Source organism: Macaca fascicularis, chromosome 17 (assembly GCF_037993035.2).
Source record: "Macaca fascicularis isolate 582-1 chromosome 17, T2T-MFA8v1.1".
NCBI lineage: Eukaryota > Metazoa > Chordata > Mammalia > Primates > Cercopithecidae > Macaca > Macaca fascicularis.
This window is the reverse complement of record NC_088391.1, coordinates 63,787,601-63,812,009: the sequence shown is the minus strand read 5'-3', so window position 1 is coordinate 63,812,009 and position 24,409 is coordinate 63,787,601. Positions and strand designations below refer to the sequence as shown.

The 24,409-nt window shown below is 36.8% G+C and overlaps 1 protein-coding gene across 9 annotated transcripts in view; it reads right to left on the bottom strand.

The window, feature by feature from the left end:
* The window catches only part of PIBF1 (progesterone immunomodulatory binding factor 1), a 238,531-nt gene that overhangs the window by 170,307 nt on the left and 43,815 nt on the right, over nucleotides 1-24,409 (bottom strand). For 8 of the 9 annotated variants that reach the window (XR_012427009.1, XM_005585991.4, XM_015439336.3 and 5 more), the window contains exons 7-9: nucleotides 20,215-20,323; nucleotides 19,408-19,589; nucleotides 11,893-12,018 (exon numbers count right to left, since the gene is read on the bottom strand). Coding sequence is in view for 8 of the 9 variants with exons in the window: in XM_005585991.4 (XP_005586048.3) it covers nucleotides 11,893-12,018; nucleotides 19,408-19,589; nucleotides 20,215-20,323 (417 nt within the window). In the remaining variant the exon portion in view is untranslated. Of the gene's footprint in view, nucleotides 1-9,764; nucleotides 11,662-11,892; nucleotides 12,019-19,407; nucleotides 19,590-20,214; nucleotides 20,324-24,409 lie in introns of those variants that run through there. The other variant, XM_074022134.1, reaches the window with a different exon arrangement.

The following is a 24,409-nucleotide window of genomic DNA, read 5'->3' as shown; positions in this document are numbered from 1 at the left end:
GTTCACTATAAATTACCCAGTCTCAGGTATCCTATTATAGCAGCATAAAATGGACTGAAGACAGTTGGTGCTCAAGCAGATTTCTGTTTGTTTGTTTCTAGATATGAAAACTTAGGCACAAAGTAAACACCAAATCCAAATTATGGTTGAAAAATTATAAAAAAATTTAAGTACAAAAATGCAAAATATTTGCTTAAATCCATTAACGTGTTAAGGTTTACAAAGTAGCTGACAGGATAAAAGGTAACATATCAAAATGAAACAGAATGAATCTGGTAGATGGTTAACTGAGTGACTACTATATATCTGTCACTACACTCAGTCCTGATCAAATCCATTATAAACCTTTGAATAGGTTTTCACCTACAGCCACCTAATTTCTAAAAAGTAGTACCAATTCATTCTTTCATTCAATAAATATTATGTATACTGAGCATTTACTGCATACCAGGCACTGGTACTTGGGAGTCCAGGACTGAAGGATACATGAAAACTCCTACTCTCATGGAGATCACATTGTAGTAGGAAAAAAACTGCAAAGTAAATGACTACGTAGTATTTTGATAGATTGTAAGCGCTTTAAGGAAAAACAAAGCAAAGACAACACAGAACAAAGTCAGAAAAGACCACAAGAACAGGTGTATCATCAGGAGTAGATGGTTAAGTAGTGGAAACTGTGAATACAAAGGACCTGAGGTAGGAGCACGCCTACAGGTAAAAGAACAGGAGGCCAGCATGACTATGCGAGTAACCAGAAGAAAGTCCTAAATGAGGATAGGGTAACTGAATACTGATCAGGTAGTATCACAGGCCAATGTAATCATTTAAAGTTTTACTAAGTTTAATGATGGGGAGCCTTTTTATTTGAGTAGAGGAGTGATCCAACTTGACTTATCATTTAACAAGAACTGTGCTAAGAGACTGAAGAAGGCAAGGAAGAAAGCTGGGGACCGCTTAAGAGGCTACTGCAGTAATTTTTAGGCAAGAGATAATGGTGACTTGAACCAAGGTAATATGCATGAGATAGATATCATAAATCCAAAAGGATTTGCTAATAAACAGAATATGGAATGTGAAAAAAGATGACTTCAGGTTTTTGGTCTGGGCAAGTGGAAGAATAGAGCTGTCTTTGAGCTGGGTGAGACTGAAGGTGGAGCACAATTAGGAGGTAGAATGGAACAGAAATTTGCTTCTGAACATATTAGGATGCATATTATTAATAGATAACCAAGTGGAAATGCCATGGAGGCAGCTGCAAAAGTTGTCAAGAAGATGAGGAGGAATCAACAAAGAGAATGAGTAGGTACAGCTAATGAGGAAGAGAAAAATTTATAGTGTGTGACACTATGGAAGCTAAAGAATGTGTTCCCAGGAGTAGGGAGTGATCAACTGTGTTACATACTGCTAGTAAGGTCAAGAACAGTAAGAACAGAATATGACTACTGGATTTGGGCAACATGAAGATCTTAGGGGCTTTGGTAAAAACATCTTTGTTGGAGTAGTATTGGGGAGCGGGGCAAAGGCTTGATAGTGGATATGAACAGACACTTCTCAAAAGAACACATTTATGTGGCCAACAAACATGAAAAAAGCTCATCATCACTGATCATTAGAGAAATGCAAATCAAAACCACAATGATACCATCTCACGCCAGTCAGAATGGTGATCATTAAAAAATCAAGAAACCATAGATGCTGGTGAGAAGCAGGAATGCTTCCACACTGTTGGTGGGAATGTAAATTAGTTCAGCCATTGTGGAAAACAGTGTAGCAATTCCTCAAGGATCTACAACAAGAAATACCACTTGACCCAGCAATCCCATTACTAGGAGTATACTAAAAGGAATATAAGTCACTCTACTATAAAAAGACACATGGACACGTATATTTATTGCAGCACTATTTACAATAGCAAAGGCATGGAACCAATCCAAATGCCCATCAATGATAGACTGGATAACGAAAATGTGGTACATATACACCATGGAATACTATGCAGCCATAAAAAGGAATGAGATCATGTCCTTTGCAGAGACATGGATATGAAGCTAGAAACCATCCTCAGCAAACTAATACAGGAACAGAAAACCAAACACTACATATTCTCACTCATAAATGGGAGTTGAACAATGAGAACACACAGACACAGGGAGGGGAACACCACACACTGGGGCCAATTGGGGGTTAGGCGGCAAGGGGAGGGAAAGCATTAGGACAAATAGCTAATGCATGTGGGGCTTAAAACCTAGATGACCCACTGATAGGTGTGGCAAACTACCATGGCACCTGTATACCTATGCAACAAGCCTACACATTCTGCACTTGTGTCACAGAACTTAAAGTAAAATAAACTTAAAAAAGAAAAGAAAAATAAAGGCTTCTTTGCCAACTTCAAAAATTATAAATGCTTGTCTGAGAATGGTGGCTCACACCTGTAATCCTAGCACTTTGGGAGGCTGAGGTTGGGGGGAGGATCACCTGAGCTCAGGAGTTCAAGACTCAGCCTGGGCAAAACAGTAAGACTTCGTGTGTGTGTGTGTGTGTGTGTGTGTGTGTGTGTGTGTGTATGTGTGTGTGTGTATGTGTATACATAAAATTATAAACGCTTTTATAAAGCTCTAATGATCCATACTCAGCCCTCAAGCATGGAATATGGTTTACAAATTCTCTTAAAAGACAGAGTTTCTTCACTGTTCTCAGCAAACTAACACAGGAACAGAAAACCAAAACACTGCATGTTCTCACTCATAAGTGGGAGCCAAACAATGAGAACACATGGAAACAGGGAGGGAAACATCACACACTGGGGGCCTGTCAGGGGGTGAAGGGCTAGGGGAGGGAGAGCATTAGGAGAAATACGTAATGTAGATGACGGGTTAATGGGTGCAGCAAACCACCATGGCATGTGTATACCTATGTAACAAACCTGCATGTTCTGCACATGTATTCTGGAACCTTAAGTATAATAATAAAAAAGACAGAATTTCTATTTTAAGTAAATTACGTTCAAAAATTATAGTTCTGATAGGAAATCTTTGATCAGTTTACATAGCCCTAACCAGTTAAATGGGAGTGTGCACTGCATTGCAGTCAAATGTATCTAGTTTTTACCAACAAAACATTTGTAATAATCACAGAAAAGTCACAGTTGATGTCTCAATTTCCTTACTTGTAAAATAGGGATATTAATACCTAAACTTCATAAAATGTGTTTGATTCTTTTCTACAATGTATGTGAAGTGTTGAGTACAATGCTTGATGCATAAGTACTCAATAAATAATAGCTATGGTTAGTATGCTACCTAAATATGAAAATGTAAATTAAAATGTAATGTTCATTTAAAGGTTGATAATTACAGCAATGTTTCCTCAAATTTTTTATTGTATAAAATGAAAGTGATACTATTTTTAATGGCATCCTAGTGAAAACACAGAAGACTGTTGGAGGGCCTTCAGCAGCTTAGGGTTCCTTCTACTACTGTGAGGGCTAAGGGGAGTGAAATCTGGGGCACAGCAGAGAAACATCTCTAGTAAAAAGCTGTGTGATCTCAGATAAGCACTTTTGAGCTTGGTCAGGGCTGTCACATCTGTAAAAGATCAGAAATTAGGCCAGGCGCGGTAGCTCATGCCTGTAATCCCAGCACTTTGGGAGGCTGTGGGAGGCTGAGGTGGGTGAACTCCCGAGGTCAGGAGTTCCAGACCAGCCTGACCAACATGGCGAAATCCTGTCTCTACTAAAAGTACAAAAATTAGCTGGGCGTAGTGGCGCATGTCTGTAATCCCAGTTACTTGGGAGGCTGAGGCAGGAGAATCACTTGATCCCGGGAGGCAGAGGTTGCAATGAGCCGAGATCATGCCATTGCACTCCAGCCTGGACGACAAGAGTGAAACTCTGTCTCAAAAAGTCTGCAATCTGGAGCTAATGGCCATGCCTTATCACCAATCACTCCGAGACTACTGAGGTAGAAAAGATGGAGTCATTCCTGGGGTTCACTTCTTGTCAATCACCAGATCTTGCCAATTCTCCTACCTATTCTTTACATTCAACCGTCTTTCTCTTTCTATTTCTCATTTTCATCACCTAAACTGTGCAATAGCCTCCTACGTGATCTCCCTGCTTCTAGGCTTTCTTCAACTATAATCCACCCCGCATTGCAACCGTAGTCATAAAAAATGAGTAAGTCATGTTTCCGTCCTACTATAAAACCTCTGGACATTCTCCACTGACACCAGAACCTTTAAAATCTGGCCCAATCTTACTTTACCAGCCTCTCCCACCACACAACGAACTACACCACAAAGGTAAATCTAAATTCCTATGCAACCTGAACTTACCTTGCTTCATATCTGGAACCCTACAGAGCTTGAAAATTTTAAGTATTATTAACCAAGCAGTGAACACATGTTGTAAACATCTACAGGAGTAAAGAATATAGTTAACAATAAAAGATAACTACTAATAAAAATTAATTTAAAATATTTGAGAAGATGCTGAGAGAGTTGTCTGCAGAGCCATACACTTCAAGAATTATCTAACTGAAAAGACAAAGTAATTATTTAAATTTTTCCCTAGAAGAACTTAAAACATTATAGAGCTATCTGATAAGATATGAACAAAAGAGGTTTGTTTATGTGCTTAAGCACTAATGAGGACATACACCTTTAAAATGATGAATGGAACCTCTGAACAATAGTTAAATTCACCATTGTAATATGTTACATATACTCAAAGAACCTTTGTAAATAGATTCAAGATTCAAAGTTGTTTAATATCACTCTAAGATTCTACACAAATTTCAAGTTTATATCATTAAAGTTTCTTCTTGAGTACTTTTGGAAGATAAATTGTGGTCAAGATGGTTTTTATTGATATGGCAGGAAAATAAAATCACTAAAGCAATACTAATTGTTGCACTTAAAACATCTTTTCAATCTCTTTTTCTCTACTGCCTACCCCTTTTCAAACAATTGTAAAGCTATTTCAGTTTCCAGAGTCCGTACTGCACTGAGAGCATAATGAATGCCTCTAATCTTATCTTTTTTATAGCACCACTCACAATAGCTCTTTCTGTGTTTACAGTAACAAGACCACCTTAAATAAAAGTAGTTTTACTTTATGGAAAAACTTTATCAGCTGAATTTATCTCCCTTTACCTTATTATCTCATAACCTAATTAGGAAACATAAGCTAGCCATCTTATGCAGAAATTTAGACAGAAAAGAATGGCATGTAGACCCTCTACGTCTATATCATGTCATTTAAGAAAACTTGTTAAATGCTATGGAGATAAACACTTAAGAATATGTATTTTGTATTAGTATCTTCTAATGATAAATAATCCCATAATATTATCAGTTGACTTTTATATAATGGTGATTTTCCTTAAATTGTCAACCTAATAGATAAAAACATTTTCTTCAAGTATTCTACATAGGCACAAGGTACCAAAATAACTCATTTATGTCTATAATTTATAATGTACTTTTTGCATATATTATCTCATTTAGACCTCACAGGCCACCCTAAGAAGTATTATTAGTAGTTATTATTATTTTTTGAGACAGGGTCTCACTTCAGTTGCCCAGGCTGGAGTGCAAATGGCATGATCTTGGCTCAGTGCAACCTTGACCTCCCAGGCCCAGGTGATCCTCCCACCTCAACCTCCTTAGTAGGACTACAGGCCTGTGCCACCATGCCTGGCTAATTTTTTTGTATTTTCACTAGAGATGGGGTTCTGCCATTTTGCCCAGCCTGGTCTCAAACTCCTGGACTCAAGCAATCCATCTGCCTGAGCCTCCCAAAGTGTTGGTGTTACAGGTGTTAGCCACCACGCCTGGCCTATTAGCTCATTTTATAAAAGAAGAAATTAAACTTCAGGAATATTAAGTGACTTATCCGCTGAGCTAATAAGTGGTAGAATCAGGATCAAGTTCAGTCTTTTGATCCAAATCTCTTTCGTAATACACTCCCACTCATGGAATAATGTCTTATTTCCAAATGCATAAGAGGGTCCATAACATTTCTGTCACATAATACCTACTAAGCAATAAGTTATTAATATAATACATCTCAGCACTGTAGTAGTACCTTTCATTCATTTCCCACAGCTCCAAAGTGGAATTTTAGGTAACTAGAATATACAGAAAAGACAAAGAGCCTAATTCACAAACTGGACCAAAGCATTCATACATATTATAATTTCAGCTACAGTATGTTTGATATATCTAAATATCCAAGTTCCCTCTTGGTTTATAATTGCCCTTTTTTAGTCTTTATATCTTCTACTCTCTTTCTTTTCTCTCAATACTTTAACTTCAAGAACTACTGGAATGACTACAGGTCAGATACCAAGATTGGATAGAGTAAGTTCCATGTGCCTTTTCCATATTAAAAAATAGAAAAGAAAAAGTATTCTTTTAACATTCTCTGATGTATAGAAAGAAAATTAAAATACATTTCACTAATCATCATTTCAGTTTCTTTAGAAAATGTTTATTGGGGCTGGGCATGGTGGCTCACGCCTGTAATCACAGCACTTTGGGAGGCCGAGGCAGGCAGACTACCTGAGATTAGGCATTTGAGACCAGCCTGGCCAACACATGGTGAAACCCCATCAATATTAAAAATATGAAAATTAGCCGGGCGTGGTGGTGTGCACTTGTGATCCCAGCTACTTAGGAGGCTGAGACAGAAGAATCGCTTCAACCCAGGAGGCGAAGTTTGCAGTGAGCTGAGATCACATCACTGTACTCCAGCCTGGGTGACAGAGCAAGACTCCGTCAAAAAAAAAAAAAAAAAAAAAAAAAAAGTTTATTGGGGGAGAGATAAGGAGACCAAATACAAATATGCAAGTGTAAGTACTTCATCCATTTCAACTCATTGTAACAGCACAATACCAGTAATTAACACAATCATACATCTCAGGCCAAAGCAAAAGATTAATTTACCTAAACACACACACACAACCCTAAATGTGTAAACTTATGAATTTCATGTTTTATAACAGGAAATATTAAAATTCGTTCTTTAGCCATTTTAAGTTCAACGATTTCAAAAGAAATAAATTACAATTTATTTTTTACTGTGTGGAAGATTAGTATGATACAAGCTCTAACTACAGTTAAATCTCCCATAATGAAGAAACTATGATCCCCAAAGATTCAGTAACATAAAACAAAGGGTTGGATTACTGTGAGATTAAAACGATAAAGGCAAGCCTGTACAACTAGTTAGTTAGGTGTCTTGGGCAATTCAAGTTCATCTGGGCTCAGGCTGCAATTTGGCACCACCTGGTGGCAACTGTCCACTCTAGCCTCAGTGTACATCCAATCAGTTCTGAGTCCTTGGCTGGCTGGGGCATCCACAGGGCAGTCCCAATCCCAGGAATCCCCTGGTTAGGTAGTGTCCATTCTGATGTGGATAGGGGGCCAGAAGAACACTGGAGACAAGGACATCTGCTTTCAGTTTTCCTACTTCCAGAAACGGCTCTGTTGGTTGTTTCCCCACACAGCCTTACCAACCTACCCCTACCAACCACATTTATGTTACAATGGGATAAACTTTAAAGATTTTTTTTTAAAGAACAGCAAAAACCTAAAAAAATTAGGAAATTTTCAAGAAGATTACATACCAAAGTTTATATGGCTATGTGGATTGCTTAGGAATAACCATAGAAAGTTCCCATACATTTTAAAGTTATTGTATCAGTCAACAAAAGCCTATTAAATCCACAACAGAATTGAACCACAGAACCAACAGTACTTATTTGTAAAATAGAAATAATACTGTCTATATCACAGGCCTCTCTAATCCCCAGATCTTTCTCTTGAGGTTTAGATTCTTCTACAGTCAACTCTTTTATTTGTATATCCCACAGACACTTCAAGTGAAACAACTAAATTGATCATGTTTTCCTATTAAAGCTTTGTATTTTCTAGTGTTTTAAAAACTGTATCACTACCTATGCAGCTGTTTAATTCAGAAACCTCGCTGACATCCTTAATGAGTTCTCATCCCACCAATCCTATCTAGTCACTGAGTCCTGTTGGCTCTATCTCCTAGATAATTTCCCAACCTGGCCCATTTCTCTCATCTTTACTGCTACTAATCCAGTTCCATTATCACCTTTCATCTGGATAATGGAAATAACCTCTAAAAGTAGAGCCTCTCTAACAGGCTTATGCCATTCCAATCTATTCTCTACATTACAGTGATCTCTGGATATAAAATCAGATCATTTCATGCCTCTTCTTAAAATCTTTTAATTGTTCTCCATAGGTCTTACATAATGGTCCAAATGCATTCTTTGGGCCCATTTGCTGCTTCTCTTTCATCTCTTTTAACTCCCTGCCTCTCAGTCTATCCTTCAGCCATACCGAATTAATTTGTTCAAAAAGCTTAATTTTATCCTACTTTCTGGCTTTTATACATGCTATATATTGATTCTCCCAATTCCCTTTCCTTCCTTAATTCATAGTGTTAAAGCAAACTAAATATGGCCTTAAGAAAGATTCTGTACTTCTATATTTGAGTCTTTATTGATGAACTGCAATCTAACTTAATAGGCAGACAAGATAGAAAACCTAACTTGGGGGTATGTTCCTGGAACAACGGCTGAATCTTGGCCAACCCCAGCAGCCATACTTCAACCATTCATACACTGCTGAGTGTTCAAATAAGTTAAACATCAACCTATAACCAATCCAGCTGTTTCTGTATCTCACTTCTGATTTCTGTATGTCACTTTACTTTTTTTGTCTACAAATTTGTTGTGACCACGAGGCACCCCTGGAGTCTCTCTGAATCTGCTGTGATTTTGGAGGCTGCCTGATTTGCAAATCATTCATTGCTCAATTAAACTTTAAATTTAATGTGTCTGAAGTTTTACTTTTAATAGTAGTTTCAGTCAAAAGGGGCAGTTCTTCATTTGTGAAGTCTTCCCCAATTCCTTCCAATACTAGGTTAGATACACAGATGGTCTCATCTTTCATCCTATCATTTTGTCCACCATCATCATAACTTAGGATAATTGTTTCTCTATTTGTCTTTACCCTCCATTAGACTACCAGCTTTGTGAAGACAAAGGTCACCACTATCTATGATGTCTAGCATTTAGCTGGCATATGGTAGGTTTCAATAAATATTTGCAAAATACATTAATTTGTTGCTCTGGAAATTACATCAGGGTGCAAATGTAAAACTTTCCAACATAAAGCTTAGCATATAATAGGTAAATACCTCTTCTTTTGGTCTGCATTTTGAACTCTAAGAGCAAGTAAATCACAAGGTACAGGATCCTCCTTTCTAATGTAGGGCTGGGACGAAGTAAAATTTTGCCAAAGATAAAGAATGTCTTTGGAATTCTCTCTCCAATCTCTTAATAACTCTGCTGCCCTAAGCATGTACATTCATAAAACTGTCATACTTTTGTTATGAACATGAAGGGACAACTAAGTGCAAGAGCAAATGAATCTTAAAATCATAAGGTTACGTGAAGAAGCCACAAAAAATATATATGTATACAGCATAATTCCATTTATATAAGATACTAATATAATATGAAAAACTAAACTATATTGTGTGGAGATGTTTATTTACTGGAAACACAGATAATAAAAGTATAAGGAGAAGCAAGGAAGTTATTAGCATAACAGAATAGCAGTTATGGAAGAAAAGAGTTAAGCAGAAAGAGTCTCAAGGACATTTCTGTAGTGCTGCATTATTCTACTTCTTTATAATTATTTATTTAATGAACATTAGGAAATTTTCTCTGAACATCTTTTATTTTATACACATACATACAAACATATATGGTCAAAAAACAGAACAATCATAACATAGTAACTAAAGTAAAAAATAATGCTATTTAAAGACTGGTCCAATATTTCTTTGAGCTACTTGGAACAATTATTTTCTCAGGATTCAACATATGAAGGCTAGCTTAGGACTTCAAAAGCCTTATTCACAGAAAAGACTATGGTGCTCCTACTAGTAATTGGATATTCAAATACTAAAATATAAACTAAGTGTAAACAAATGCAGAAGTGTTATTTTTTCCAAGATAAAAAATGTTATTTAAAAAATTAATATGTCAAAACATTTTTTAAGAACATGTATACTTTCTCCTGGTATGCGTACGTATTTGCTGGTGCCCAAAGCATATTTTTAGTTTGTCTACTGCTAAGATAGTACTGAATGATCACTTAGAATTTTCATATTTTGAAATTCTTTGCTATTTTCATTGAAAATATAATCCTAGATTATAAATGACATAATTATTTTAAAGCTCAAATAAGAGAAGAACAAGAAAAAACAGAAGAGTATAATCACAAAGTATTTGTTGAATGCACAAATGAATGATTTATTTTGCATTCAGTGACGTTCACGTTAATTTCCTTTGGCATATACTTCTAATGCAGACTTTCAAAAAAGATCAAACAGGTAGAAAAGATCTATGCAAGCCAAATTTATGAGGAAAATTTATGAGGAAAATAATAATCTGATTTTCAGGAAAGTCATTTTTATGACTTTCTACTAAGTCATATTTAGCAAAAATCCTAAAAAAGTTCTGTCATAAACTGTATATCTACTCTCTTATCATCACAAACATTTTTACCCAAGAACAAAGAAACCCAAGAACAAAATCATACCCCTCAGAGGCAATAGCATAAACATCTCTACCAACCTGCTACATTAAATAACAATTTAACAGTAATTTAAAAAATATCTTTGCTAATTTATTACCAAAGGATGATTCTACATATATAGTTTTTATAGTAGTAGCCAACTTATAAATACTATAATACAGCAGCTTTTTTCTCTGGAATTGAGGGGTGGACGTACCAAATTTTCTGCTACTATATTCCTAGTAGAAATGACATGTTACAATGCTATTACAGATTAAGTCTGATTTAAAGCCTTGCCGACAACAATCAAAATATCATATAAGCAAATCAGTGCTGATAAACTAGTATCACAAGTCAATTTCAAAATAATTTTCTTATTAAAATATAAACTTTCAAAAACCACTCTATAACAATGCATAAAAATATCTGCCACTGAAATAAATAGTATTTATTTTTCCCGAATTCTGCCAATCACTAACCAGGTGAGCCTAATATTTACTAATCTAAAAGTAACTGCATGAATGAAAATGATATTACTTCAGGATTACCTAATATGACATCTTTCACAGCCAGCAGCTAAATGAGGCATGAGGCATGTGTATATTTCAAATTACTATTCTAGTTTTAAAAAGTTTCCAGGAGAAATTGTTGGTATAATACAGGAAGAACTGGTATCTCAGTACTCTTTCCTTTTCATCTGTCTTCAATCTGAACTGAAGCAAATGCAAAAACAGAAGTCACTAGTGTAAAAAAAAGACATAACAGGAGGCCGAGCACGGTGGCTCATGCCTGTAATCCCAGCACTTCGGGAGGCCGAGGCAGGTGGATCATGAGGTCAGGAGATCGAGATCATCCTGACTAACACAGTGAAACCCCATCTCTACTAAAAATACAAAAAATAGCCGGGTGTACTGGCAGGCGCCTGTAGTCCCAGCTACTCAGGAGACTGAGGCAGGAGAATGGTGTGAACCCAGGAGGCGGAGCTTGCAGTGAGCCGAGATCACACCACTGCACTCCAGTGCAGTGAGACTCCATCTTAAAAAAAAAAAAAAAGACATAACAGGAATAACAGAGCAAAAAGGTTAGTCTAGTAAATTTTGTTCTAAGACTTTACAACTTTCACGTTCTCATTCTATTTAGATTTCTATTTATGACAAGTTTTCTTTAATGTATTCAAAAGACATTATATAATAGAAATAGCATTTAATTTCAATAAAGCTGCTATAACCTCCCAAGATAAATAAGATACCACATTTTGTTTTTTACCTGTTTTCTCGTTCATACATTTCCCTAGAGGCATTTCGAAGTTGATCAATTTCTTGGTTGGTTTTCAATCTGATTTGTTCTAGTTCATCATGTAGTTTATTTTCATATTCTGTTTTATAATGGTCTCTGAAGGAGACAAAAGGAACAACCATAAATTTTCTTTTGAAACAAATAGGCTTCTGTACTCTATATAAGATTTTAATACCTTTCGAGTATGCTCTATAAACTATGTTACCTGAAAAACTTAACTATTAAGTATAAAATTTTATAATTCCTAAAAATATTGTTCCTAACTAGTATGATCTAAGATTTCAACCTGTTAAACATTATTTTCCAAAAGACTTAATTACTATATGAAAACTTAGTAATTCATGTGGGATAACTATTCATCTTCCAAAACACTTTTCTAGTAGTTTTAATGCATATGGTTGAAGCTTATTTTAAAATTGAGAATGTCCTTCATTTAAAAATAATAATCTGGTAGGATGATGTTGAGAGATGAATAATATTACAAAAATATAAAAATGAAATGACTCTGAGTCTATGAATCCTTTGCTTCCAAGCATGACAACCACAGCCACACCAGGATCTTTTAGCCAAGTCAAAGTATTATATAGGGTATGAAAAACTACTACAGGCTAGGAAAAAATTATGAATCTGTGAACTCTTTAAAAGTAAAATTTACCTTTACCTTTAAGGTAAAATTTGTTGTGTTTTAGTATTTTTTCTTTTTTTCTTAAAGAGATAATGCCTTGCTCTGTAACTCAGGATGAAGTACAGTGGCACATTAATCATGTAACCCTGATCTCCTGGGCTCAAGCCATCTTTCTGCCCCAGCCTCCCGAGTAAGCAGGACTACAGGTGCTTGACATTGTGCCTTGCTAATTTAAAAACTTTTTTTATAGAGACAGGATTTTCTATGTTGCCCAGGCTGGTCTCAAACTTCTGGCCTCGAGCAATCCTCCGGCCTTGGCTTCACAAAGTGCTGGGATTACAGGTGTGAGCCGCTGCACCCAGCATATTTGTTTTTGGTATGTTGATAAGAATAATTCAAGGGTTATAAAAGTTATTAGTATTAAGGTACTTTAGTAACTTCTACACATCTAGTAGAAGAAATAAGGCAGGACCAAAACATAGGGAGTCTCACTGAAGGGCATATAAGTTAAAACAGAATGTGATACTACCTCCTCATAATTCTTTTACATTTCACATAGGAAATCATTAGCATACTGAGATTTTCTTCCAAAATATACTTCTATAGAGATACTTTCATACTTTCCTTTAAAACATACTTTCCATAGAGATATTAGTCATAGGAATTTAAAAAATTATGTCACAAATAAAAAAAACAGTCATAGCATATATTTATCTATCTAAAAGAAATAGGCTTTTGGTATTGCTGAAAAAAGCCACAGTGTCTTTTAAAAAACCAACTAGAAAGGAATATCATATAAGAAAATAAAATAGACAGATAAAACCCCCATCTCCCTGGGACAGAGCACCTGGGGAAAGGGGTGCCTGTGGGTGCAGCTTCAGCAGACTTAAATGTCCCTGCCCAACAGTTTCTGAAGAGAGCAGTGGATGTCCCGGCACAGCATTCAAGCTCGCTAAGGGTCAGACTGCCTCCTCAAGTGGGTCCCTGATCCCCATGTATCCCAACTGGGAGACACCTCCCAGTAGGGGCCAGCAGACACCTCATACAGGAGCACTCTGGCTGGCATCTGGCAGGTGCCCCTCTGGGAAGAAGCTTCCAGAGGAAAGATCAGGCAACAATCTTTGCTGTTCTGCAGCCTCTGCTGGTGATACCCAGGCAAACAGGGTTGGCAGTGGACCTTCAGCAAACTCCAGCAGGTCAGCAGCAAAGGGGCCTGTCAGAAGGAAAATTAACAAACAGAAAGGAATAGCACGTCTACTCAAAGACACTCAAAGACCCATCTGAAGGTTACCAACATCAAAGACCAATGGTAGATAAATCCACAAAGACAGGGAACACCAGTGCAAAAAGGCCGAAAGTTCAAAAAACCAGAATGCCTCTTTTCCTCCAAAGGATAACAACTCATCGCTAACAGGGGAACAAAACTGGACAGTGAATGAGTTTCACGAATTGACAGAAGTAGGCTTCAGAAGGTGGGTAATAACAAACTCCTCCGAGCTAAAGGAGCATGTTCTAACCCAATGCAAGGAAGCTAAGGACCTTGAAAAAAAGGATAGACAAATTGCTAACTAGAATAACCAGTGTAGAGAAGAACATAAATAACCTGATGGAGCTGAAAAACACAGCATGAGAACTTCATGAAGCACACACAAGTTTCAATAGCCAAATCGATCAAGTGGAAGAAAGGATATCAGTGACTGAAGATCAACTTAATGAAATAAGAAGAGAAGACAAAATTAGAGACAAAATAATAAAAAGGAATGAACAAAGCCTCCAAGAAATATGGGACTACTTGAAAAGCCCAAATCTACGTTTGATTGGTGTACCCGAAAGTGATGGGGAGAATGGAACCAAGTTGGAAAACACTTCAGGATATTATCCAAGGGAACTTCCCCAACCTAGCAAGACAGGCCAACACTCAAATCTAAGAAATACAGAGAACATCACAAAGATATTCCTTGAGAAGAGCAACCCCAAGATACACAAAGATACTCCTTGAGAAGAGCAGCCCCAACATACATAGTCGTCAGATTCACCAAGGTTGAAATGAAGGAAAAAATGTTAAGAGCAGCCAGAGAGAAAGGTCGGGTTACCCACAAAGGGAAGGAAGCCCATCAGACTAACAGGGGATCTCTCTGCAGAAACCCTACAAGCCAGAAGAGAGTGGGGGCCAATATTCAACATTTTTAAAGAAAAGAATTTTCAGCCCAGAATTTCATATCCAGCCAAACTAAGCTTTGTAAGGGAAGGAGAAATAAAATCCTTTACAGACAAGCAAATCCTGAGAGATTCTGTCACCACCAGGCCTACCTTATAAGAGCTCCTGGAGGAAGCACTAAACATGGAAAGGAACAACTGGTACCAGCCACTGCAAAAACATAACCAAATTGTAAAGACCATCAACACTATGAAGAAACTGCATCAACTAACGGGCAATACAACCAGCTAGCATCATGACAGGATCAAATTCACACATAACAATATTAACCTTAAACGTAAACAGGCTAAATGCCCCAATTAAAAGACACAGACTGGCAAATTGGATGAAGAGTCAAGACCTATGAGTATGCTGTATTCAGGAGACACATCTCACGTGCAAAGACACATAAAGGCTCAAAATATAGGGATGGAGGAATATTTACCAAGCAAATGGAAAGCAGGAAAAAAAAAAAAAAAAAAAGCAGGAATTGCCATTCTAATCTCTGATAAAACAGGCTCTAAACCAACAAAGATCAAAAGAGACAAAGAAGGGCATTACATAATAGTAAAGAGATCAATGCAGCTAGAAGAGCTAACTATCCTAAATATATATGCACCCAATACAGGAGCACCCAGATTCATAAAGGAAGTTCTTAGAGACCTACAAACAGACCTAGATTCCCACGCAACAATGGTGGGAGACTTCAACACCCCACCATCAATATTAGACTGATCAATGAGACAGAAAATTAACAAGGATATTCAGGACTTGAACTCAGATCTGGACCAAGCAGACCTAATAGACATCTACAGAACTCTCCACCCCAAATCAACAGAATATACATTCTTCTCAGCACCACATCATACTTACTCTAAAATTGACCACATAATTGGAAGTAAAACACTCCTCAGCAATGCAAAAGAATGGAAATCATAACAAACTGTCTCTCAGACCACAGTGCAATCAAACTAGAACTCAGGATTAATAAACTCACTCAAAAGCGCACAACTACATGGAAACTGAACAATCTGCTCCTGAATGACTACCGGGTAAACAACAAAATGAAGGCAAAAATAAAGATGTTCTTTAAAACCAATGAGAACGAAGACACAATGTACCAGAATCTCTGGGCCACATGTAAAGCAGTGTGTAGAGGGAAATTTATAGCACTAAATGCCCACAAGAGAAGGCAGGAAAGATCTAAAATTGACACCCTAACATCAAAATTAAAAGGACTAGAGAAGCAAGAGCAAACAAATTCAAAATCTAGCAGAAGACAAGAAATAACTAAGATCAGAGCAGAACTGAAGGAGACAGAGACACGAAAAACCCTTCAAAAAATCAATGAATCCAGAAGCTGTTTTTTTTGTAAAGACCAACAAAATAGACAGACCGCTAGCTAGACTAATAAAGAAGAAAGGAGAGAAGAACCAAACGGACACAATAAAAAATGAAAAAGGGGAGATCACCACTGATACCACAGAAATAAAAACTACCATCAGAGAATACTATAAATACCACTATGCAAATAAACTAGAAAATCTAAAAGAAATGGATAAATTCCTGGACACATACACCCTCCCAAGTCTAAACCAGGAAGAAGTCGAATCCCTGAATAAACTAATAACAAGTTCCGAAATTGAGGCAGTAATAGCCTACCAACCGAAAAAAAAAAAAAAAAAAAAAAAAACCCAGGATGACACGGATTCCTAGACGAATTCTACCAGAGGTACAAGGAGGAGCTGGTACCATTCCTTCTGAAACTATTCCAAACAACAGAAAAAGAGGGAATCCTCCCCAACTCATTTTATGAGGCCAGCACCATCCTGATACCAAAACCTGGCAGAGACACAACAAAAAAAGAAAATTTCAGGCCAATATCCCTGATGAACATCGATGCAAAAATCCTCAATAAAATAATGGCAAACCAAATCCAGCAGCATATCAAAAAGCTTATCCACCACGATCAAGTTGGCTTCATACCTGGGATGCAAGGCTGGTTCAACATACACAAATCAATAAACGTAATCCATCACATAAACAGAACCAATCACAAAAACCACGATTATCTCAATAGATGCAGAAAAGGCCTTTGACAAAATTTACCACCCCTTCATGCTAAAAACTCTCAATAAACTGGGTATTGATGGAATGTATCTCAAAATAATAAGAGCTATTTATGACAAACCTACAGCCAGTATCATATCGAATGGGCAAAAACTGGAAGCATTCCCTTTGAAAACTGGCACGAGACAAGGATGCCCTCTCTCACCCCTCCTATTCAACACAGTATTGGAAGTTCTGGCCAGGGCAATCAGGAAAGAGAAAGAAATAAAGGGTATTCAACTAGGAAGAGAGAAAGTCAAATTGTCTCTGTTTGCAGATGACACAATTGTATACTTGGAAAACCCCATCGTCTCAGTCTAAAATCTATTTATGCTGATAAGCAACTTCAGCAAAGTCTCAGGATACAAAATTAATGTGCAAAAATCACAAGCATTCCTATGCACCAATAACAGACTGCGAGCCAAATCATGAGTAAATTCCCATTCACAATTGCTACTAAAGAATAAAATACCTAGGAATACAACTTACAAGGGATGTGAAGGACCTTTTCAAGGAGAACTACAAACCACTGCCCAAAGAAATACGAGGGGACATAAACAAATGGAAAAACATTCCATGCTCATGGATGGGAAGAATCAATATTGTGAAAATGGCCATAACGCCCAAATTTATACATTCAATGCTATCCCCATCAAGCTACCAATGACTTTCTCCGCAGAATTGGGAAAAACTACTTTAAAGTTCATATGGAACCAAAAAAGAGCCCACATAGCCAAGACAATTCTGGGCAAGAAGAACAAAGCTGGAGGCATCACGTTACCTGACTTCAAACTACACTACAAGGCTACAGTAACAAAAACAGCATGGTAATGGTACCAAAACAGATCTACAGACCAATGGAACAGAACAAAGGCCTCAAAAATAACACCACACATCTATAACCATCTGATCTTTGACAAATTTGACACAAACAAGCAATGGGGAAAAGATTCCCTATTTAATAAATGTTGTTGGGAAAACTGGCTAGCCATATGCAGAAAACTGAAACTGACCCCTTCCTCACACCTTAAACAAAAATCAACTCAAGATGAATCAAAGACTTAAACATAAGACTTAGGATTATAAAAATCCTACAAGAAAACCTGGGCAATACCACTCAGGATGTAGGCATGGGCGAAGACTTCATGTCTAAAACACCAAAAGCAACGGCCCCAAAAGCCAAAATTGATAAATGGGATCTAATTAAACTAAAGAGCTTCTGCACAGCAAAAGAAACTATCATCAGAGTGAACAGGCAAACTCCAGAACGGGAGAAAATTCTTGCAATCTATCCATCTGACAAAGGGCTAATATCCTGAATCTACAAAGAACTTAAATAAATTTACAAGAAAAAAACAATCCCATCAAAAAGTGGGCAAAGGATATAGACACTTCTCAAAAGAAAACATTTACGTAGCCAACAGACATATGAACAAATGCTCATCATCACTGATCATTAAAGAAATGCAAATCAAAACCACAATGAGATACCATCTCACGCCAGTTAGAATGGCAATCATTAAAAAGTCGGGAAACAGAGATGCTGGAGAGCATGTGGAGAAACAGGAATGCTTTTACAGTGTTGGTGGGAGCGTAAATTAGTTCAACCATTGTGGAAGACAGTGTGGCAATTCCTCAAGGATCTAGAACTAGAACTATCATTTGACCCAGCAATCCCATTACTGGGTATATGTCCAAAGGATTATAAATCATTCTACTATAAAGACACATGCACACGTACGTTTATTGCAGCACTGTTCACAATAGCAAAGACTTGGAACTGACGCAAATGTCCTTCAATAATAGACTGGATAAAGAAAATGTGGCACATATACACCATGGAATACTATACAGCCATAAAAAAAGATGAGTTCATGTCCTTTGTAGGGACATGGACGAAGCTGGAAAACATCATTCTCAGCAAACTATCACAAGAACAGAAAACCAAATACTGTCTTGTTCTCACTCATAAGTGGGAGTCGATCAATGAGAACACATGGACACAGGGAGGGGAACATCACACACTGGGGCCTGTCGGGGAGTGGGGGGCTAGGGGAGGGATAACATTAGGAGAAATACCTAACGTAGGTGACGGGTGGATGGGTGCGGCAAACCACCATGACACGTGTATACCTATGTAACAAAACTGCACATTTTGCACATGCACCCCAGAACGTAAAGTATAATTAAAAAAGAAAAAAAGCAAACATATCTCACTTCATTTTTTAAATTCTTCTGCATTATTTGCAATCCAAATTATCCTAACAGATACATCAGCTCGTTACTATATTCAAGAAACGTGCCTAAAACCAAATGACAAAGTTTTAAAATAAAGGCACATGGGAAAATTACACCACGTAAATATATGCAAACAGAAATCAGAAATGTCAAAATCAAAAAATAAAATAAAATAAAATAAAATTAGGTCTTATCTTAATATTGTCCTATAGACCTTAAAAAAAAAAAATCACTAATCTTCCCCAAAGCCCAGAGCTCCCTCAAAGAAAATGTGTTAACTGATATCTATTTATGTGGGAAATAATGTAAATCTTGCCTGGATGCTATGTATTTTTCATACATCTCTTCTCTAGCCTTTTTGGTTTCTTCAAGTTGAGTTTGAAGTCTTTCAAGGCGATCCTCTTCGTGAGCACAGCGAACACTAAGCTCCATATTTTGGCGATTGAGATATTCTTTATCCTTTTGTAGTAGAGTAACAGTCTGCTGTAATGTGGCTACCTACATACATGTAGAAACAAAAAGTATCCAGAGTGATACCATCTTACTTTTCAATGTTGACTGTATTAATTTCTTTCCTTCATGTTTTCATTCCATGAAAATTTTCCTTTTAAAAAGGGCTAATTCTTGGCATGCAACTTTTTAAAAATATAAAAATAGCTACTAAAAGTCTCTTTTTGGGGCTGGGCATGGTCGCTCATGCCTGTAATCCCAGCACTTTGGGAGGCCAAGGCAGGTAGATCATTTGAGGTCAGGAGTTCGAGACCAGCCTGCCCAACATGATGAAACCCTGTCTCTACTAAAAATGCAAAAATTAGCAGGGCATCGTGGCACATGCCTGCAATCCCAGCTACTCAGGAGGCTGAGGCAGGAGAATCGTTTGAACCTGGGAGGCAGGGGTTGCAGTGAGCCTCTTAAGATCACACCACTGTACTACAGCCTGGCCAACAGGGTAAGACTCCTGTCTCAAAAAAAAAAAAAAAGTAAAAGTTAAAAAATAAAAAAAAAGTCTCTTTTTGGGAGGAACTACATAACAAAAAAAAGTCTCTGCCTCAAATCTACTCCAGGCTATTTTTTTCACTAATACTATACAATTCAATATAAGTGACTCTATTCATAAGCTTACCTCTTTTGATAATTCACTTCGTTCTTTTGTTTGAATTATGTGAGAGGCTTCAAGTATTTCATGTTTTCTCCTAAGCTCAATTACTTCCTGCTCAAGTGCATCACGTTCACTATTAAAAAATTCCAACAGACATGTAAATTTTACATCCCCTTTTACAGTGAACACTTTAAAAGGGTTGACTATGCATGAGGATGCTGAATAGAGACACTAGCAATGGGGCTTGAGTGTAATTCCATGAACTATAAAGTATCTACTTTTCAGATTTAGAAGGGACTCTGTTTCAGACCTTATTCAAATACATAAAAATCAATTTATTACCTTTAAGGAATAAATATATAAACTACATAATAATAAAACTTACTAACATACATTTGGTATTTTTTCATTAGTCATCTTCAATCTTATCTTGAGGTCAAAACTTTTAAAGAATGTATACATGGCTCTAGGCTTTCAGTTCAGTTAAGATAAAAAAACACAACTTATCATTCCGATTGCATAGTAGATACGTAGGCAGGCATTATTGTGACTATTTCATTCACAAACTGTTTATGATTACCTAAATTTTAATTTCCATTTTAAGACAAGTTCCCCAGTTCCCCAAAAAAGTTATACCAAGAATTGGACTAAAACCTACAACAGACATTTTTAAAAATGAGCAGAGAAATCGATTTACTAACTCTTAACTACTTCCCTGCAATCAGAAGTAGTGCCTTTGCACTTTATTTCACTGACCCACCTGGTATTTCCAAAGAGAGGGCTGTTAGGAATTGTTTTCCTTTGCATCAGCTTTTCAAAAGCGTTTAGAAAGCTTTTTTTTCCTCTAGTTAACAAAATATTATATTTATTGAAGAAAAGCTGAGCAAAGCACAAAATAACAATCACATACAAACCCAATAAGTAAAGATGACTATCAGTATTTCTATTCTGATACATATTACTACAAGTATTTCGTGCTTTTTTATTTTTAGAATGTTTAGATTATTTTTAATTTAAAAAATTAAAATTTCATTTTGTGCTTTTACATGCAATTTAAAAAAAAAAACATTTTTTATACTTTTTTTTTTTTTATGAGATGGGGGTCTCACTGTTGTCACCCAGGCTGGACTGGAACTACTGCACTCAAGTGATCCTCCTGCCTCAGCCTGCCAGATAGCCAGGACTACAGGTTCATGCCACCATGTGCCTGACTAATTTAATTTTTTTGTTTTTGTTTTTGGAAAGATGGTCTTGCTGTCTTGCCGTGGCTAGTCTTAAAATCCTGGGCTCAAGTGACCCTCCTGCCTGCGCTTCTGAAAGCACTAGGATTATAGACATGACACGCTGTACTCAGCCTGGTTCTTTTTAATACTTTTACTTACCAATCATTAATACTGTTGTATTTGTTTTGTAATATTAACTAAATATTGCTTTGTTATATTTCTTCAATTCCTCTCTCTTGTTAATATATGTGAATATGTGCAGCTGTCTAATGGTATATGTAGAGAATGGGTTCCAGACCCACCCCCACAACCTGAATACGCAAATCTGTACACGCTGAAGTCCTGCAGTTGTTGCAGATCCCACCAGTCAGTCAGTCCTCTGTATATTCAGGTTTCACATCCCATGAAAATTGTATTTTCAGCTGGTGTTACGCTGATAAAAACCTGAATATAAGTGGACCCCGTGTTGGCCAAGGGTCATGTATCTACATGTGTATACATACCGACACACACATACTCATACATGTGCACTTGTTTCCTCAACTGAGACATTAGGTCCCTTTATCCTTAAATAAATCAGTGTGAATTTACTAAGGTTAAAGATAGCCTCTTATATAATCACAGTATAATTATCACACTCAGGAGACTTAGCCCTAAGACAATATTATTATCTAATATACAATCCATTTTCAAATTTTGTCAATTTCTCCCAAAATGCCCTTTGTGAAATATTTTTTTCCCTGAGCCAAGGATCTATCACCATAATGGTAATCCAAGGATCTATTATCATAACATTGTAATCTATTACCATGCAGCTAGATGTCATGTGGTTTTCGTCTCCTTTAACCTTTAAGAGTTCTTAGTTTTCCTGGTGTTTTATGACTTTTTATAGAGCACAGGCTAACTGCATCATAGAATGTTCCTTAATTTTCACTTGTCAGAAGTTTCTTTACTATTAGATTCAGGTTAGGCACTTGGGCAGGAATACTACAGAAATGATTCTCAGATAGAGAAATGCATTCTCAGTGTATTATATGAAGATGTACTGAGGTATGTGATGTCAGTTTATCCCATTATTGGTGATAGTAACTTTGATCACTAGGTTAAGGTAGCATCTGCCAGAGTTTAACTATAAAGGTATCCTTTTGCCCTTTAAAATTAATAATTGTGAAGAGATGCTTTGTGTAAATATCCTATTCCCTAACATACTTTTACTTGATGGTTTTATGTTCCAATGATGATTCTGAATCAATATTATTATGCGGCTACAAAATGGTCATTCTTACATGCATATACATTTATTGGTTGGCATTCAACCATAAAGATCCTCTTTCCCAAAAAGGATATAAATATATTTATTACCACTGGACTGTACACTTAAAAAGTGGTAAAGATGATATATTTAAAAAAATTTTAAGATCCCTTTCTGTATTTATTATTAGCCTGCACTTAAAAATTCTTATTCTATTCAATGGACTATAATTCATCATTGTCACTATTTATTGTGATATTCAAGTTTGCCATATTTAGCCAGTTGGCACCTCTTCAAACTGGCTGTTGCAGTGTTGAATTGGAATTAGAAGTATCAACGTGGGCTGGGTGCAGTGGCTCACGCCTGTAATATCAGCACTTTAGGAGGCCAAGGTGGGCAGATTACCTGAGGTCAGGAGTTCAAGGCCAGTCTGGCCAACCATGGCCAACATGGTGAAACCGTGTCTCTACTAACAAAAACAAACAAACAAACAAACAAAAAATATATATTAGCTGGGCATGGTGGTGCACACCTGTAGTCCCAGCTACTCGGGAGGCTGAGGCAGGAGAATCACTTGAACCTGGGAGGCAGAGGTTGCAGTGAGCCAAGATCATGCCACTGCACTCCAGCCTGGGTGACAAAGTGAGACTCCGTCTCAAAAAAAAAAAGAAGTATCAGTATGATCTCATCCATAGTGTGTTAAGCCTCCTCCTCATTCTCCCTCCACTGTCTCTGCCTACTCAAAGGGCCTAGAAATAATGACCATTGTAGCCATGACCACAGCATCCAAATCTTAATTTCTAAATAGCATTCCCCACTAAAAGAGATCAAGATTTCTTAGAGAAAAAGCTGAGGCAATGAAATTACAAAATGAACAAACAAAAACCAAAACTAGGAACATTATGTTATGCCAGAAAATAAGGAACTGCTAGTAAAAAAAGTGATACATTCACATCTGATTTAATGATTTTAACTCCTACAAAAAACTATATTGCAGGATAAATCTCAATTTATTTTCCATTCTGCTTCTGAAAAGCATTTGAATTTATTTTAATAATGACACAATTAACATCCACACACCTGTTTCTTTTGTACATTTGTGAGAATTTACCCAGGGCATAAAAGGCTTGTTTTTTCTTCCCCAGTTTATCTTGTATTTCATGACCTGTCTGTTTTTAAACTCATTTCTTCTACTGAGTGAACTAAAAAGGGTGATAGTTTGAGTCCTTTCTTGTTTTACTATTAAATTTCTACCATAAAGATGTTTATCAACCTTTTTGATCAAGGCTACATTTTTCCTTCCTAAGCTTTTATTATAGTAAATGAAAACATATGTAAAAATAGAGGTGATATAATGAACACCCATGCTCCCATCACCCAAATTCAGTAATTAACAACTCATGACTCATCTTGTTTCCTTGAGCATCCATGGCCCTGGTGGATTATTCTGATGACTGCGCATTTTAGTTTTCCCTTTTTGTATTGTATCAGTCATTGATAGCGGCAGTGGGGACATCAAAATACCAACTGGTATCATCTTAGCATCACAATCTATTTAATTTTTATTCTTTTTTATTTTATATTTTTAAAAGATGGGGTTTCACTCTGCCACCATGCTGGAGAGCAGTGGCATGATCATAGCTCACTGCAGCCATGAACTTCTGGGCTTAAGCAGTCCTCCCACCTCAACCTCCCATGCAGCTGGGACTAAAGGCATGTGCCACCATGCCTCTACTTTATTTTT